At 39.0% G+C, this 17,427-nt stretch overlaps 1 protein-coding gene across 5 annotated transcripts in view; it reads left to right on the top strand.

The window, feature by feature from the left end:
- Nucleotides 1-12,937, top strand: part of znf521.S (zinc finger protein 521 S homeolog) — a 211,135-nt gene extending 198,198 nt beyond the window's left edge. For all 5 annotated transcript variants that reach the window (XM_041567127.1, XM_041567126.1, XM_041567129.1 and 2 more), the window contains 1 exon segment: nucleotides 12,085-12,937. In XM_041567127.1, coding sequence (XP_041423061.1) covers nucleotides 12,085-12,114 — 30 coding nt within the window. In that variant the 3' untranslated portion in view covers nucleotides 12,115-12,937.
- Nucleotides 12,938-17,427: the final 4,490 nt, after the last annotated feature.

Raw genomic sequence — 17,427 nt, 5'->3', positions numbered from 1 at the left:
GGGAAGGGGACAACATTTACTTTGTTTTCTGACAAAAGTCACGTGGTTTCCGTCCAAGTAACTAATTTGCATATGCAAATTAGGATTCGGCCGGGCAGAAGGATTCGGCCGAATCTGAATCCTGCTGAAAAAGGCCAAATCCCAAACCGAATCCTGGATTCAGTGCATCCCTAGTTGCAATTCAGTGGTGCTATAAGCTTTTAAGAATCCTTCACCTGCCTGTATGTACCGAAAACAGCAGTGTAATTGTAAAGTCCCAGCTGGCAATATATAAAGGTAAAGGGATGATAAATGCACTTCCTCGTGCAAGGATCAGAGGCATTCAGTGCTTTCAGCAGCTGTTAGCGTGGGCTTCAGTAGAAGGGTTCAGCTGTATTTAGGGATCCTGGCTTATTCTCATATGAGACTCATGGCCATGGATACACCACCCGTCCACCTTTATTATTGCTGTTTTTATTACTAAACAAGTCTTCAGTACTAAAAATTTGTTTATGTTTTCTATTGGCATGTTTGCCTTAGTGTGAAATCTGGTGATACTGGGGCTCATAACACAAAAAGAAATCTCTCTACACCCCTACATGATGAAAATGTTGCTTTCTGGAAAAATATCATTGGTAGATGTTGGATATTGTACCTAACATCTCGTGTAACTTCCCATATTAACATCTATTGCTTTTTGATAAATGCCCTTCACACACATCCAAACATGTCTGTATCACAACATCATGGCAACTGAATAAGCTTCTTGCCCTGTAACATATGTTAGCAAAGAAGAATGGCACGGAACAGAAGGATGTGCTGTATTGCAAGTGATGTCATAGTGCCAGAGATGTGAGGTCATGCCACAGGAAAACTAACTGCAACTATTAACAACATTGAAAAGGTGTGAAGGAGTGAAAGTGATACTTTTGCCATTGGGTGAGACTGTTCTGCAGTGTGTATTATTCAGTAAGCTGAGTGAGGTGTCCAGAGTCCGGTGTGTGTGCAAAATATTGATATTTGTATGTCAACACCCATTCAATAAGGGTACACCGGGGGCTTTAATTGTCCATGGAGTACAATTCATTTACAGAACACTCTTGTATGTTAATTGCAGTGAAGAAGCCAACCAGCATGTTGTTAGGGTTCAGTACATAGTCCGCTATACTATCATATATTGCCTTTTAAACCTCTGCGTTTAATGCCTGTACTTTGGGTGGAAGGAAGCAATTTGTTTCCACTGATGACATCACATCTTGAAACAATGTTCCGTGTTTTTTGCAGAATTTCTGCAAGTGGTTAATATACACTTTTTCTCAGGCAGGCTAATGAAGCTATTTTTCTCTCCATTTTATGAAGGTGAAAGGCCTGTATTAGCTTTAAATTAGAATAAGTGGCACTTCTTTATGGCAAGCTTCCTTTGAGGACTGATTATAAAGCTGGCCTCCTGTTGCCTGCCTCTTTACTCTGGGAAGGATTGCAGTAGGGGCATGTTTAGAGCTTAGCTTTGAATTCCAAAGTATCCAATGTTGCACAGTAGATTCATCTCTGATAGGCACGATCCTGCCTTTATTATTTCACAATCAAATTAAATACTTCTTCTCAAAAGCGCTCCCCTTCCCCCTAATTATGCAGCTTTGTTGTAATGAATTAAAATTGACTTGGAGCAGTAAATTCAGGGAACAGAAGGATCATAGATTAGTTTCTCCATAGTTACAGCACATCTCTGTGTAGAGAAATAATGTGCTCATATGATCATAGCATCACCTAGTAGGAGGGACAAATGAATAGAATAAATATTCCAAGGCTATCAATGACCCACCTATTTTTATATTAAGAAGGTGACAGATTTCATTGCTCATTAGACCATATATACATATTTATTTCTGAAATCTGTGTGCATTCGATATCTAACTGTTAAGCTTTGAAGCCTACTATACATTTTTCTTCTCACCTTCTGTACATTCACATCAAGACATATTGAGTATTAACATGTGTGCATACAAATCATTTATATCTATGGAGATTTCATTTATAGAGCACTACTTGATAGCACTATATAAAAAAATATCATTACATGTATTTTTGTTGAGACAAGAGGAAAGGGGTCCCTGCCTTGTAGAGCTTACACTCCAAGTGGGTGCGTAACTTACAGACACAAATAGGCACCAGTGCCTCAACCTCTGTAAATTGCAGCCCTTATCCTCCAAAAAGTTTGACAAAATTAAACTAAGATCAGCACTATTTAAGCTCTGCAGAGGTTCAAGGAGGATTTTCTGTAGAATGGAATTCCACAGGTAAGGAGCAAAAGCAAGAGAAAGCAGGATACTGCTGTGTAGTTGGGTGTGCCCAGGCAGTGAATAATTAGTTTAAAATACTGTGTATGGGGATAAAAGAAAAAAAGTTGCAGTGACGTGCAGAGGAATGAAGGACTTTGTCACGAGAAGGAGTTTATAAAAAACAAGTTTACAAGTTAAGACTGTAGCAGGTTGTAGTAGTCTGGGTAGGGTAGGATGTGGCCATGGTCGAGTGGCTTAGCTGTTATTTGAAAAAAGAAAGGCATGGATTCCGGCAATATACAGTAGGAAGGAGTGGCAGCCACTGACTGTGCTGTTCCGGCAAGAGTCAAAGAGTACCCCCAAACAAGGTGCTATGTTAGGGTTAACAATCGGTCAGTAGTAAGAGTAAAGGGGTAGAGTAGGGTCTTGTTTAGGTGAAAAGATGATTCTGTTCTGTTTCTGTTCAATCCAGGAGGAAATAGCCAGGAGGTATATAATTGATTGCACATTTTTGGGAAATATGCCCCATTCTTTTATAAAACAATTACTAGGCATTAATGGTTGAATAACTAACTATTCAGATCGTATGCAAAGGGTATATGAAAGGTCAGGTGATCCATACGGTAAAATGAAAGGTTTAGTAACTGGTGATTCCTTTTGTGTTTTTCAGGTTTTTGAATAAATCAACTGGGGTTCTTAGGTAATAAGATATTGAATGAAACCTCCCAGTCTGTTCATTACTAGCACTGTACAGGAATTATGCACAAAGGTAGAAAAGTGCATGTACCACAGGGTCATATTTAGATGGCAGATATGTTGATCTGTCTCAGTCTTCCTCTTACAGAAATGAGGCTTGTCTTTCAACCATGACACCTTATTTATACGTTGTGGCTCATTCAAATAGCATGATGCAGAACAATGTCTTTTTTTTTTTTTTTTGTCATCTGGAGCCAGTGTGTGCATATGGATACCAACATTTAGGGGCAGATTTACATAGGGTCGAATATCGTTCGATTAGAAGGATTTTAATCCATCGATTGAATGATTTTTCTTCGACCTAAAAATTGTTCCAAAGCCTATGGGGACCTTATATTATGATTTTTTGTTTGCTTCTGAAACATTCTCCATTAATTGATAGTAAAATTATATGTTCACATCTATGTGCAGCGGCATCCTGGAGTTAAGCCACCCACATATAAAGTGTTTCTTTTATTTAAAGAATGTCTGTATATTTGTTTGTACACACAAGGAATCTGTCTTTGAAAGGCTGCCCTTTGCATACAAATTGCTGCTCTGTGTGTATCCTCCATTCTAATTGGTTGACCTTTTGAATCCAGCGGACAAGGGTTTAAGTCCTAAGACCGCCAGTCACTTCAGGATTTGAAATCAATGCACGGATCTGGCAAAGAACTAAAGTGGAATATGTCAGCTGTTGGAACATAAATGCCCTTTTTTCCAAAACACAAATGAACAATAGAAAAGCATTGTTCCATCGGCTATTTTATACCAAAAGATTAGAAGGCATTCAATTGCCATGAACAGTACAGAGTGTTTCAGTGTAATTATTATTAATTTAAGGTTCTGTTATTTGTAACCAATTACCAGACCCTGCATTTAAATATTTAGTAGGAGTTTAATTGAAGCTGAGCGTACAGGAGCATGAAAAGCAACAGAGGAACACGAAATGCCTTCTGGAGACATTTGGGGAAAGTCTTTTTCACGAAGGAATGAGGCATCTGCATTATGCCAGACAGGGAGTTGGTTTGCGAGTAAATGAAAGAGCTGAAAAGGAACGCAGCTGAGATGAGCACAGATGTATGGTTGGAAAGCCCAAATGCAATAAATTAAACATTACACTGGAACTTAAAGATGAACAGAAACTGGCACATGTACACATCTGTCTCAACAACACATTGTCTTAATCCTAGGATATATTACTTGCAAGCACAGCCTTCCTCATCCTGAATTCTAGGATTCTGTAACTGCATAGGGCAAAGAAACAATTCAGACCTAGAATAAATAGAATAAAAGCTTGCTTAGTATGGCAACAAGGTATAGCATCTTCACAAACACTGTAATTTCATTCTAATACGTTCCTCCTCATAATAAAATCAATTTCTGTTGTTATCCAAAAGAAGTTAAAATAATTCTGTTCTCCTTTTTTAGTGTTCTCCCTGTAGAATCATTCATGATTCATGCTCTTTTAACAAATAGTAGCCATGCCCCCCCAGAGTTGCTGAACCTTACTCAAACAAAACTCAGGATTTTCCTGGACTAAAACAATTTCCAATAAATGAACATATTGCATATGAGTTTTCAGAAAGAAAATGACACTGCCAAGTGATATGTAAATGTATCTTACTGTCCTTGTGGTGCCATGTTTTCTCAGAGACTGGCAGCATCTTGGGCCCCTATTCATGAAACATACACTCTTCTCTACTTGCTTTAGTACTATGCTATATTTGTGGCTTTCCTACTGTTGTACCTAAATATTAGTATTGCAAGCCCCTGAGACAACTTGTCAGATTAAGGGGGTTATGCAATAAAATGCACTAAGTTTGCCCAGGTGCAGAGACCCATAGCAACCAATCCGCAAGTAGAATTTACTGGTCACTTGTTTAAAAGCAGTTGCCATGGGTTACTGGCAAACCTAGTACCCTTTATTACATATGGGGGTATAATTATTCGGCGTATAAGTGGTAGAAAGCAAAACAATGTGTTTTACTAATGTATCTAAATCCAGTGAGGGATATCTTGCCCCTATATATGAAATTCCAATATATATGCTTCTTCTGGAGGGGTTCATTGGATTATATTAGCAGTTGTCCAGTAAATGTTGTCCATTGTTAATATGTTGCTGGTCTTCCCAGCAGTTTTGTAGCATGAGTTGAGGTGATATGTGCCCCAGTATGAGGACATGATAAAGACAGAGCATTTACATTAAATAACAGTAAATTCAGGCTATTGATAAAGGAATGACACTAATGTGAAATGTGCACACAAATGTACTCAAGTAGTCTCTCCATCAACTTTCATGCCTCCAAATGGAGCTGTGCACATTTTTCATATATTATACAGGATCCGCGTTCCCTTCATACTTAACAGATTGTATATACATTCCTGAAATGTGCCCCAGTCCCTGTCATCCACCCCCCAACCCCCTCGACGAATGTATTTCAACTCTACGGACATCTGTGGAATCTGTCAGTCCATAAGGTGATGCCAGATGTTCATCTGATATTAGTTTTGGTCTCCTGGGTGCAATGGGAAGATGGCTTCATTTGTCTAATGCCCATGGACATCTCTGTAACTGTGGTTTAACCACTATTTGGAATGTGAAAAAAATATGTTTAATAAAGGGCATTGATTTATTTCAGGAAGATTTGTTGATACATGCATGCAGATTCACTAAAGGGCGAAGTGACTAACGGCGCAAATTCGCCAGCGTGACGTCATTTCGTTACTTCGCCGATTTACTAACGTGCGCTGGTGTAAATTCGCTAGCGAAGTGGACCTACTCTAGCGCTACTTCGCACCCTTACGCCAGGCGAAGTTGCGCTATGGCGAAGGGACGTAACTACGCTAGTTCACTAACTTGCGGATCTTCATGAACGTTAACTCTTTCGCCAGACTTGCCTTCGTCAACTGAGACCAGGCGAAGTGCAATAGAGTAGATAGCGAATGCTTCAAAAAAAGTTTAAATTTTTTCTAAGTCCCAAAAAACCCTGGCATCTTTTCCTTTTTTAAGGGTGATAGGCTGAAAAAGAGCGTACATTTTTTTGGGTACCCTCCTTCCCCCCTACATTTCCTAACATATGGCACCTAAACTATACAGTGGGCACATGTATAGGGCAAAATAACTCTATTTTATTTTATGAAGCTTTCCCAGGCTTGTGTAGTGTTATGTATTTGCTGTTACATATATGTCCATTCAACTTTAACTTGGCGCCGTATGCAAATTAGGCATCGCTAGGGTAACTTCGCTTTCCTTGATGAATTAACGCTAGCACAACTTCACTACCGTTCGCCTCCCTGAGCGCAACTTCGGATTTATAGTGAATTAGCGGTGCCATGGCGAAGTGTGGCGAAGCCTGCGCTAGCGCAACTCCGCAGGTTAGTGAATTTGCCCCATGCTCGAGATTCTCTGTAGAATGTCCGATGAGTCTTATGTAGACTAGGTGGAGAAACATAATTTGGAAGTTCTTAATTTGGAAGAGATTATTAAGTTTGTTCCCCCATTTAGCTTTTCGTCCTGTATCATAACAAATGGTATAGAGAAATTATCCAGAACCAATGGAATGAGTCAGCATCAAATCTCTGCCCATTGGGTCCAGGTTAAACCTACCCAATATTAAATGAATCTCTGATTTAAACCAAATTACAATATCTGGTGAATCTCCAGTGATATATGTATTAGATCCTTGGTTATACTGAAAGGTGCTCTAGGCTAGGTCGTGTCATTCTTTAAAAATACAATTTCAGCCAAGTGATCGGACTTAGCTCTCCACAAACATAATGGCCAGGGGATGCTCTTGAGAATTTAATTTCCTTCATTCCTAGATGAATGCTAATTGAAGAGGCCAGGATAAAAAAAACTAAACTAAAAAAAGACTAGTGCTGTACTGTACTTTAACTACAGGGAATAATGTAGTTCTACTGTAACATATAAGTCACCTTGGAGTCTCATTACCTTAGAGAGGCTGAAGACCAAGTTCTTTTATACAGGTCATGGAACTCGGAGGTGACTTCTTATATCCTCAAATTTACAACAGGGAGTACATTACTTATTAGAATACACACAAAGCAAATCAGAAGATATTTACTTCTCTCATGCTATACACACAGCACTACCTAGATACCAAAAATGAGAGTTTTAATTCTCCCATTAGGCATTATGGGCGGAGACATGCAAATCACTCCTTTCAGAAGGCTTCCCTTTGCATGTAAATGAATGTGAAATGCTTTTTGGCTCCTTTTAGCCCATCTCACCCTAAACAGGTTTGGTTTTCTGTTTCGCTGCTCTCCAAGTCCTACCCCTCCAACAAGATTGGCTGTCTGCAAGTTTGGATCTATGGCTCTGAAACAATAGGCTGTATCTGTGCTATAAAACCAGTGGTTCTGGGTGCATAGTTGGCCAAAGGGACATAAAGGAGTGATTTGCATGTCTCTGGCCATGATGTCTTGTGGGAGAATTAAAAAACTCTTATTTTTGGTATTTAGGCAGTGCTGTATGTATGGCATGAGACAAGTAAATACCTTCTGATTTTAGAAGGCTTTGTGTGTATTCTAATAAGTTATGTACCCCCTGTTGTAAATTTGAGGATATAAGAAGTCCCCTCAGAGTTCCATGACCATAGGCACTGACTGTGGGGCATGGAAAAAGTATGAAAAACATGTTGGCTTGTGCCTGTGTTTTGCCCTTTGTACCCTGCCCTGCTGTCAGTAAATGGTCCTTTATAAAAACAGTCTAGGAGGGAGGGGAAAGAGCTGCATATATGTGTATATGAATAGATATATCATTCTTGTAGCTTAAGACTCTTTGTAAAGTAGCATAGATTTAGGGAACATTGCATTTGATCGGTGTTCATGAATAAGATATATAGTAAATGAATGTTTTAGGTCCCTGTGTGTACAGATTTTCCATAACTATGTTCTCTGTAAAAGAAAGAAAAGGATCTTAGAGAGGAAGCAGTGCTGTTAGAGAGGAATGAGCGTGCCAGGGTGGATTATACTATATATTTTCTGATATGAAGAGCCTTCACTCTCTATTTGGCTGGCTGTGAGCTATGTATATGGCTCTCCCCTGTGTGCAACTCCCTGCGGCTGTTAAAACCTGAGCTCACAAAAAAATGACATTTTGCTTTACTTTATCTGTCTGGTTAGATTTAACTGTTTTAATTTTCCCTGTTTGCAAAGGCTCCAGAACTTTTTTTGTTCTGCTTTGTACCTATTAAAGAATTATACCGTGGAGCAGAGGACCGAGCGAGAAAATCTCAATTAGAAAGTATAATTTAATAGAGCACGTATCGAACCAAATTCATGGATTAATGCAGATGATATAGCACTTTCATCGATTGCAAGCAAACGATTTAGCACTAAGCCAAAAAAGCAGCTACAAAACTCAGTTTAATGCTGTCCTTGAGAATTCCTTCACAAAGAAATTCTTTGTAATTCTCTGGGAGTCGGCAGAAAGCTGTATTTGTCAGGCTGATCCCAGTGGATTTGATTTTGTACTCTTATAACGGTTATGAGCCTACATTGTATCCAAGGAGCAATTTTCCTTAGGGTGCCCAACTTGCTTTGTGTCAATATTACAGCTTTTTAAGTCACGTACAGTATATGCTTGTGGGAGCCGTGCAGGAGCCAGCCAGACTCATAATGGTCTGCATTCATTAATAAAGGCAGAAGCTTCTGTCCCTTCATTGCCCACAACAGGGATGTCTCTGTAGTCAGATGGGACCTGTGCACACGGATTTAGAGAGCGCTTCATTCCGAGTGGGCAGAAGATGAAATGGAGGACTTGCAGGCATTTCTGAAATCAGCGTTGTGTCTGAGCATAGCCATGACCTTAATGGGTCAGAGTAGAATGCAGGTCAAAAGACTTATTATCCAGACTGTTGGAAACCAATTGCTTTTGTAAGCGAGAGGGGGGAGAGAGCGCAGTATTGTGAAAAGGCTTTTGTTTTGCAAGACCAAGGGCTGCTTGTGTCAGAATAAATAATAATGGCAGGGATAGGTAAATCCATGCCAACCTTTCCTGCTGCCGATCCTGGGAGCTGTAGTTCTGCAGCAACATGAACATTATAGATTTCTGATTCCATCGTTTGTAGTGTGCATATATAGGGGTGCACCGATAATATAGCTGAATTATGGTTATTTCTGCTCTTAAATGAAATGAAAAACCAACTGATCTGGTGCAGTCACCTGCTGCAGAGAGAATCCTGTATATCTCCTCTTCTCTTTCACCCCACTTTGCTCATAGATTTGGTAATGCAGCCGTGTATACATGATCGGGGTTAGGGTTGCCACCTGACCAGTATTTTACCGGCCGGACCAGTAAAAATTATGGTTGATCCCAATGTTATTAATAGGAAAAAATTATAAATATATAAGAAGGCCGGTATTTTTTTCCGGAAAAGGTGGCAACCCTAATAGGGGTACACTTTCCTACATCTAAAAACTATTTTTAGGGCTTGCAGGGGATGACCAGCTTGGGACCTCATAGAGCAGTAGTAGCCTGCATTGGAAGGGAGCCATTTGTGCCCCAGAAACATATTTATTTCAGGGAACAGGGATGCAGTTTTTGGCTAATGGTAGAGTGTGGCAAAATAATTAGTAACACTTTACATTGGATCTCTCCAACCTGTAATTTCCAGCTGTTGTAGGAGTATAACTCCCAGTAACTACTAATGCTGGGAGTTGTATTTTGATAATAGCCGGAGAGGCAAATGTTTGTGCCCCACGCAGTCTAAACAATGAATGAAGTAGCACTCATATCTTTGTAGCTTTTGCCTTAAAGGAATATTGTTCAGTATAACAATAAAAACTGGGTAAATAGATAGGCTGTGCAAAATAAAAAATGTTACTAATATAGTTAGTTAGCCAAAATGTAATGTATAAAGGCTGGAGTGACTGGATGTGTAACATAATAGCCAGAACACTACTTCCTGCTTTGCAAATCTCTTGGTTTCCACTGATTGGTTAACAGGCTGTAACCAATCAGTGACTTGAGAGGGGCCATATGGGTCATATCTGTTGCTTTTGAATCTGAGCTGAATGCTGAGGATCAATTACAAACTCACTGAACAGTTACAGTTATGTCCCATGTGGCCCCCCCTTCAAGTCACTGACTAACTCAGAGTTAGAGAGCTGAAAAGCAGGAAGTAGTGTTCTGGCTATTATGTTAAACATCCAGTCACATTTTTTATTTTGCACAGCCTATCTATTTACCCAGTTTTTATTTTCACACTGAACTGTTCCTTAAGACCGTGTCTTACAGAATATACCTGAGATCTTTTGCTAGCCATGGGCACCCATAGGAATTGAGGGTTTGGTCTCTTTAGACACCCATATCTGTAAATTGGAGCCCCATTCTATATAGTTGGCAGGGCCCACCACAAGTGACGGTGGCTCTAGATTTCCATCCTTAAAAAATTAATGAGGATGTAATAATTGATGTAAGAGATTAGACAGAAGTGAAGGCATGCAGCCAGTGACTCAGTTGCTGAGTATGGTTTGTACTAGGGATGCAATCTGCTCATTTTCCCAGTGAAAGCACAAATCCTGCTGCCATCTTGCTTGCTCTTTGACTTAAGTATCTGCCATGATGCATTGCTAATGTTACTTTATCCATAAAACATACTGGGATCATTTAGAATAAGAAACACACTATTTAGGTAGAGCTACACTCTTGTGGAGAAAGTTCTTTCATGTTCTGCCTTTGAGTTACTTCTCCCAGTCATTAAACATACGGTAAAGCATAGCGGCTTGGCATAGAATAAGAAGATGATCAGATAAACAAAGATGGGAATATCCTTGGAAGAGTTCAACACCCATGAGTGGAGTATGTTGGTGGAATAAGTGTAAATCAGATGACAAAGATAGAAAATGGCTTTAGAGAGAAAAGGAGAAAGTACCCCATATATTTCCCACTTAGGTAAGATTGATTGTGAAAACTCCAATTACCAATTCATTAAATAGACCAAATGAATCACCTTAAAATCAATTCTCCAAAATTCATTAAATATTCCTAATCAATGTCATTTAATAACCAATAAATATCTAATCACTTGTGTTGTGTTGTGTTGTTATTTCATTCATGAATCTTTTTAAAGAAAGTGCTCAGTGCAAATGAAATTTTGACCCCAATAAACAATCAATTTACTGGGTATTGATGACCCAATTAAATCTCTTAACCAATATAAACTAAGTACTTTCAGTAACACTTAGGGGGTTATTTACTGAACTCCGAATGCAAAAATCACGAAAAATTCGTGATTTGTTTTTGTAAAATTGGACTTTTAAAAAAAATCATAAATTTTTCGGAATTTATTAAACCCCGAGGATGGAAAAGTCCAAATCTGAAAATCCGGCATCTCAGACCTGTCGAGGTTGCATAAAAGTCAACAGGAGAAGTCCCAATGATTTTTTTGATGTGCGCTGGGTTTTTGGCAATACCCCAAAGTTTTTCGGCCAAATTCTGATTATTTGGGAGAAAAATCCAAAACAATCGTGAAAATCAGGTGAAAAATCCAAAAAAATCATGAAAATCTGATTTTTCACAATTTTTTTAGATTTTTTCCCCGCAAACAAAATTTTCGGGAAAGTGTATTAATAAACAAGCCAAAAAACCCATGCGGATTTGGTCTGAGTTTTTTTCAGAAAATATTGAGATAAATTCAGACTTTGATAAATAACCCCCTTAAAGATTATAAACTCTTCTTATGTAAAAAGAAAGTGCAAAAGTGCTTAAAAAAGAGTGAATTTTTATAAGCACTTTGCACTTTTTTTTTTAAATATTTTTAAATAAGAACATTTTATAATCTGTAAGTGTTACTGGAAGTACTAAGTTTATATTGGTTAAGAGATTTCATTTGGTCAGACAAATGAGCACTTGGACACAGGATTAAATAAACATGAATAAACCTGCACCGATTATTACATACCCAACATCTAACATAGATCACCTTATTTCAAGAAATGATAATTTTGCCTTTATATTGACTTGTATTCCAATGGTTGATTAAAACCCGTTTAATATTGCAGAATCCGGTTATGCCTAGGCTGGTCATATGGATAATAATGTTTCATTTTTGTTTTCTTTCAGAACCACACAATGAGCCAGCACAGCAGCTAGTGCACAACCAGATCATCAAATGATTCTTTGGTGGAACAAAAAAAAAAGAAAGAAAAGTAAAGAAAAGAAAATGAAGAAAAAGGGAACATGTTTTATTCCTTGCACGAAACTTTGATTGTTCTTGTATATTAATCAAAACATTGTATTTTACCATAAAACTTGTATTAATGGATTGGATGTTCATGTGTTTGGACTTTCGAGCACCGGATCAGATTATTGTATATACAGTGTTGCACATGTATTATTCTGTTCAATACTTAAATGGTCTTCTAAAGACAGACGACTTGGGCCCTATTCAAAGAAAGAAGTTGAGACTCCGTCGTGGAAGAAGCGCGCATACTGCAAACGTGCACCCTTAACAGAGGAGCAAGAAACAAGATTGTTCTAATAAAGGCACCAAGCTTTCCAATGGGACTTGGTTTATACAGCCACACTTTAGTATACAGCTATATATAAAAATAATTTTTTATACTACAGCTGAAGATTCTTGCACAAGAAAACCCTTTCTCACTACACAGAGAAGTATCTTGAATAAGGCCCATATAAATATATATTTAAATATATATTTGTAAGCCTTGCGGTATGACAGATAGCATTATCATATATGCAATAGTTGTTATGTAGATTGTCCGAGAAACTTTTCTTCTGAAACAATTTGAAGCTTTGTGTGTTGAAAACCTTTTCCTTAACGATTTCACACAGCCAAATCTTTGAATCCGTTCGACTAACCTGTATGTTACTGTTATTAATGTTTACTCTGCGGTCTGAACCTGGAGATTACTGGAATTGTTTTCCGAGAGAAAATAAATTCAATTTACCATTATGTGAAAGTGTTTTTCATTTTCTAGTTAGAGCCGAGAAAATGTTATGTGCGGCATGCTTTGTAAATGAAACATGTGCAAAGATATTGTTCCAGATATCATTCTTCTGCAGCTCTGCAACTGTCATACAATTATACCTGCTGGCACAAAGCATTGAATCCTATCATATATTCCGAACTTCAGTTAATCTGCAATTTCACTAAACCAGCCAATGTGGAACTGCTAGCAATCACACACTGCTGAAATGTGCCTACATTATGGTGAATCACAAATGTAATATTCCTCACATACGATTTGTGCCCGTCATCTGGGGCATACTTTGTATAAATGTGCCATGGGAAGTGCAAATTGGAAGCATTATTCAAAAACACTTTTATTACTTCGTTCTCTTACAGATTGGGAAAATGTCATGTCACTGAGACATGTTCCTATTCAGTTGTATTTAGCTTGTGTCAAGGCACACTCCCAGTGATGGGCTTAAAGGAGAAGGAAAGTTTATTGCCAGCAGATTCGCCACAATAGTGCAAGCTAGAACGCTATATTTATTCTGCAGAATGTTTTACCATACCTGAGTAAACAGCTCTAGTAACTGTCTCTGTTTGTTTAGGATAGAAGCTGCCATATAAGCTTGGTGTGACATCACTTCCTGCCTCAGTCACTCCCTGCTCACTTACAGCTCTAAACTCGGATTGCAGCAGGAGAGGAGCATACTGAGCATGCTCAAGCCCTGCCCTGGAGTTTATGCTGTAAACAGAAAGTCTGATACAGAAGCACATGTTTACACAATAAAAGGAAAGAAGTGCTGTGTTTCTTTTGACAGAGGATTCAGAGCAGCATGAGGGTTTACTGGTGTATTTACAAAGACCTTTCTGATAAAGCTTACTTCATTTTAGCCTTTCCTTCTCCTTGAATGGGCTAAAATATATATTATTGTTATTACAGGTACGAGATCCGTTATCTGGAGGCTCGTTATCCAGAAAGCTCCGAATGATGGAAGGGCTGTCTCCCATAGACTCTATTAAAAGCAAATATGGGAACCATTATCCATAATGTTTGGGACCTATGGCTTTCCAGATAACGGATCTTTCTGTAATTTTAATCTTCATACCTTTATTCTACTAGAAAATCATGGAAACATTAAAGGGGAGTAGGGGACGTATAGCATATATTTTCACAATGCAACAAATCATGTAAAATAGAAAAAATAGTTTTTATTTAAAACATTTTGGGTCACAAACGTCTGTAGCTTTAAAACTGTGCTCAGCCCTCCCCCTTTGCAAGGTTCATGTCCGGGAGTTTCCATTGTCAGGCACTGAAGCCGCCAGCACCTTCTGCCTAAGTTACGGAGCAGCAGCCACTGAGGCAGGAGTGGGCGTGTTTGTGATGTCACACTCAGTCCTTCCCTGCAGACATCAAATCACCATTACTGCTTGTTGTCTTGCTCTGTCCTGTTCCTTTCCCCCTCCCATCCCTGCCCTGTTCATTTAACCCCCTCCCTGCCCTGTTCATTTAACACCCTCCCTGCAGTGTTCGGTTCATTCCCTCTCTGCCTTGTTCATTTAAACCACTCTGCCCTGTTCATTGTCCATCCTCCTCCCTTTACTGCTTGCCCCTCTCCCTTGCCCTGCTATAATTGGGGAAAAAAGGAAAATCAAACTGCTGTATAAATAAAACATAATCAGCTACTAAAAGTATTTTATTATTTTCTGGGGGCAATGTGTATCAGGAGTTAGTGTAAATACCATAGTCATTTACTACACAGTAGTACAGTATGTTGTATACAAAAGCAATCAACATCTTTTGGGTTTTCCTTTGTTTTACCATCTTTTATTATATGTTATACATTTACAGAACATCAGCAGCATTTATTCCCATTTTATTGCAACTCCCTGCACCTAATCATAAATGATTCCAAAACAGGTTAATTTTTACCTTGCAACTCCCTGCACCTGATCATAAATTGTTCCAGAACGGCTGCATTTTTACCTTGCAACTCCGAGCACCTGGTCATAAATTGTCCCAGATCAGCTGTGTTTATTCCCTTGCAACTCCCTGCACCTAAACATAAATTATTCCAAAACAGCTGCATTTTTACCTTGCAACTCCCTGCACCGGATGAGCAGCTTCTGACCTGTAAAGATCTCTAATTCGGGCCAACCTCACACCCCTCTTTGCGGATGGTGCCTTCCAGCTTTATTGATGCACATCTGCTCGCCCCGCCCCTTTTGTGACATCATCAGATTGGTGCAGCTCTATAAAGGGAAGTCGAGCGCGGGAGGACGGGTGCGGGTCAGGAAAAACCCAACCTGCACATCACTACTCTCTGCAGTTCTGATGACAGTTTTAGGAGGTAAATGGCTTTCAAAAGGTTTTTCTTTCTGGATCATTACACATTTTAAGGAAAGATGAGTAATTAGGGTTGCCACCTTTATGTCTGGCTGAGACCGGGCCGGGGGTAGGTCCGTGATGTCAGTGAGTGGGGCTATGACGCGGCGATCAGTGATTGGTCGATCGCCGTGTCAATCAAGGGAATCCCGCCCAGTTTTCCTTATTTGGAAAACCGGGCAGGCAGTATCAACCCGGGCAGCCCCTCAAAATACCGGGCTGTCCGGGTCAAAACCCGACAGGTGGCAACCCTATGAGTTATATATCGGTTATATAAAATATCTTCTTTAAGGAAACCCAATAGGCTGGTTTTGCTTCCAATAAGGATTAACTATATCTTCGTTGGGATCAAGTACAAGGTACTGTTTTATTATTACATTTTATAAAATGTGGATTATTTGGATAAAATGGAGTCTATGGGAGATGGCCTTTCCATAATTCGGAGCTTTCTGGATAATGGGTTCCAGATAACGGATCCTATACCTGTAATTCAAGTTTCTAAAAAGAATTTCCTTTTTTTATGTAATAATAAAACAGTACCTTGTACTTGATCCAAACTAAGATATAATTAATCCTTATTGAAGCAAACCCAGGTTACTTTTTTTTTTTTCTCAACGCAGGTCGAAAAACAGCCTTGTGTCTTATTAGCTTTAACCATCAGAAAGTCTATACTGCTGCATCTTATTTGAAAATAAGCAAACTTGTTTCTTTTTTTTTTCTGTATTTTTTTTTAATATGTATAACCATAGCAACAGCGAATACATCCAAAGCTAAACCGTGCTTATGCCATTAGGGTCATTATAAAGATCCTGCATAAGTATAATGCTTGGCTGGAGATTGAGTTTCCTATACAGGGTAACTGGCCTGGTATAATGAAATCAGAAAATGAAGAATCTCTAATAAAACCTTGTCAGTGTTTCAGAAATAAGTCTGCTCATAGGAGTTATCATGTGTGGATAAATGTTTGCCCAGGACATAGGGAGGGGTGCGGCTTCTTGTATCCGCTGCCCCTACATTTATATGTATTGCAAACATCACACTTAGAGGCACATTTATCAAGGGTCAAATTTCAAGGGAGTTTTTTTGAACTCCCATAACTTCGAATAAAAAAAGACCAACCGATGAATAGGGCGTTTTCGTTCAAATTCGAATCGTATGAATCAAAGTACCATATATACTCGAGTATAAGCCGTCCCGAGTATTAGCCGAGGTACCTAATTTTACCTCCAAAAACTGGGAAAGCTTATTGACTCGAGTATAAGCCGAGGGTGAGAAATGCAGCAGCTTCTGGTAAGTTTCAATCAAAAAATTGAGGGTTTCTGCTCCCATTGGAGGTGCCGGCGTCTCGTTTTTGGATGCCGGCGACCATTCTTGGATGCCGGCAAATATTCTTGGAGACTATTCTTAGACGCCGGCGACTATTCTTGGACGCCAGCGACTATTCTTAGACGCCGGCGACTATTCTTTGCGCCGTTTTTGCGCTTGACCCGAGTATAAGCCGAGATAGAGTTTTTCAGCATATTTTGGGGGGCTGAAAAACTCGGCTTATACTCGAGTATATACGGTAACATCGTATTCGATCGAATTCGATTCAAAGTTTTTTAAAAAAAAACACTTTCAAAGACCACCAATTGACTCCAATTAGGCTCTAGGTCCCCCATAGGCTTAAACAGCAATTCGGCAGGTTTTAAATGGCTAATGGTCGAAGTTGAATTTTTAAATAGACAGTACATGATAAATTTCAATATTAGAATTTTTGCATTTTTTTCAAATTCAAATCAAATTTGGTCTATTCGCTAGTTGAAGTACACAAAAATAGCTCAAAATTAAAAAATTTTTCCATTTGAATTTTCACTTCGACTCTTGATAACTCTGCCACTTAGAGACACATTCATCAAAGGTCGAATTTCGAATTCATGTGAGTATTTAAAAACTCCCCTAAACTCCCATAAACTCTAAATTAGACCAATCGAAATTAGGGATGCACCGAATCCACTTTTTTGAATTCGGCCGAACCCCCGAATCTCTCACGAAAGATTCGGCCGAATACCGAATCCGAACCCTAATTTGCATGTGCAACATTTTTACTTCCGTGTTTTCTGACAAA

Source organism: Xenopus laevis, chromosome 6S (assembly GCF_017654675.1).
Source record: "Xenopus laevis strain J_2021 chromosome 6S, Xenopus_laevis_v10.1, whole genome shotgun sequence".
NCBI lineage: Eukaryota > Metazoa > Chordata > Amphibia > Anura > Pipidae > Xenopus > Xenopus laevis.
The sequence above is the reverse complement of the archived record's forward strand: the minus strand, read 5'-3'. Positions and strand labels throughout refer to the sequence as shown.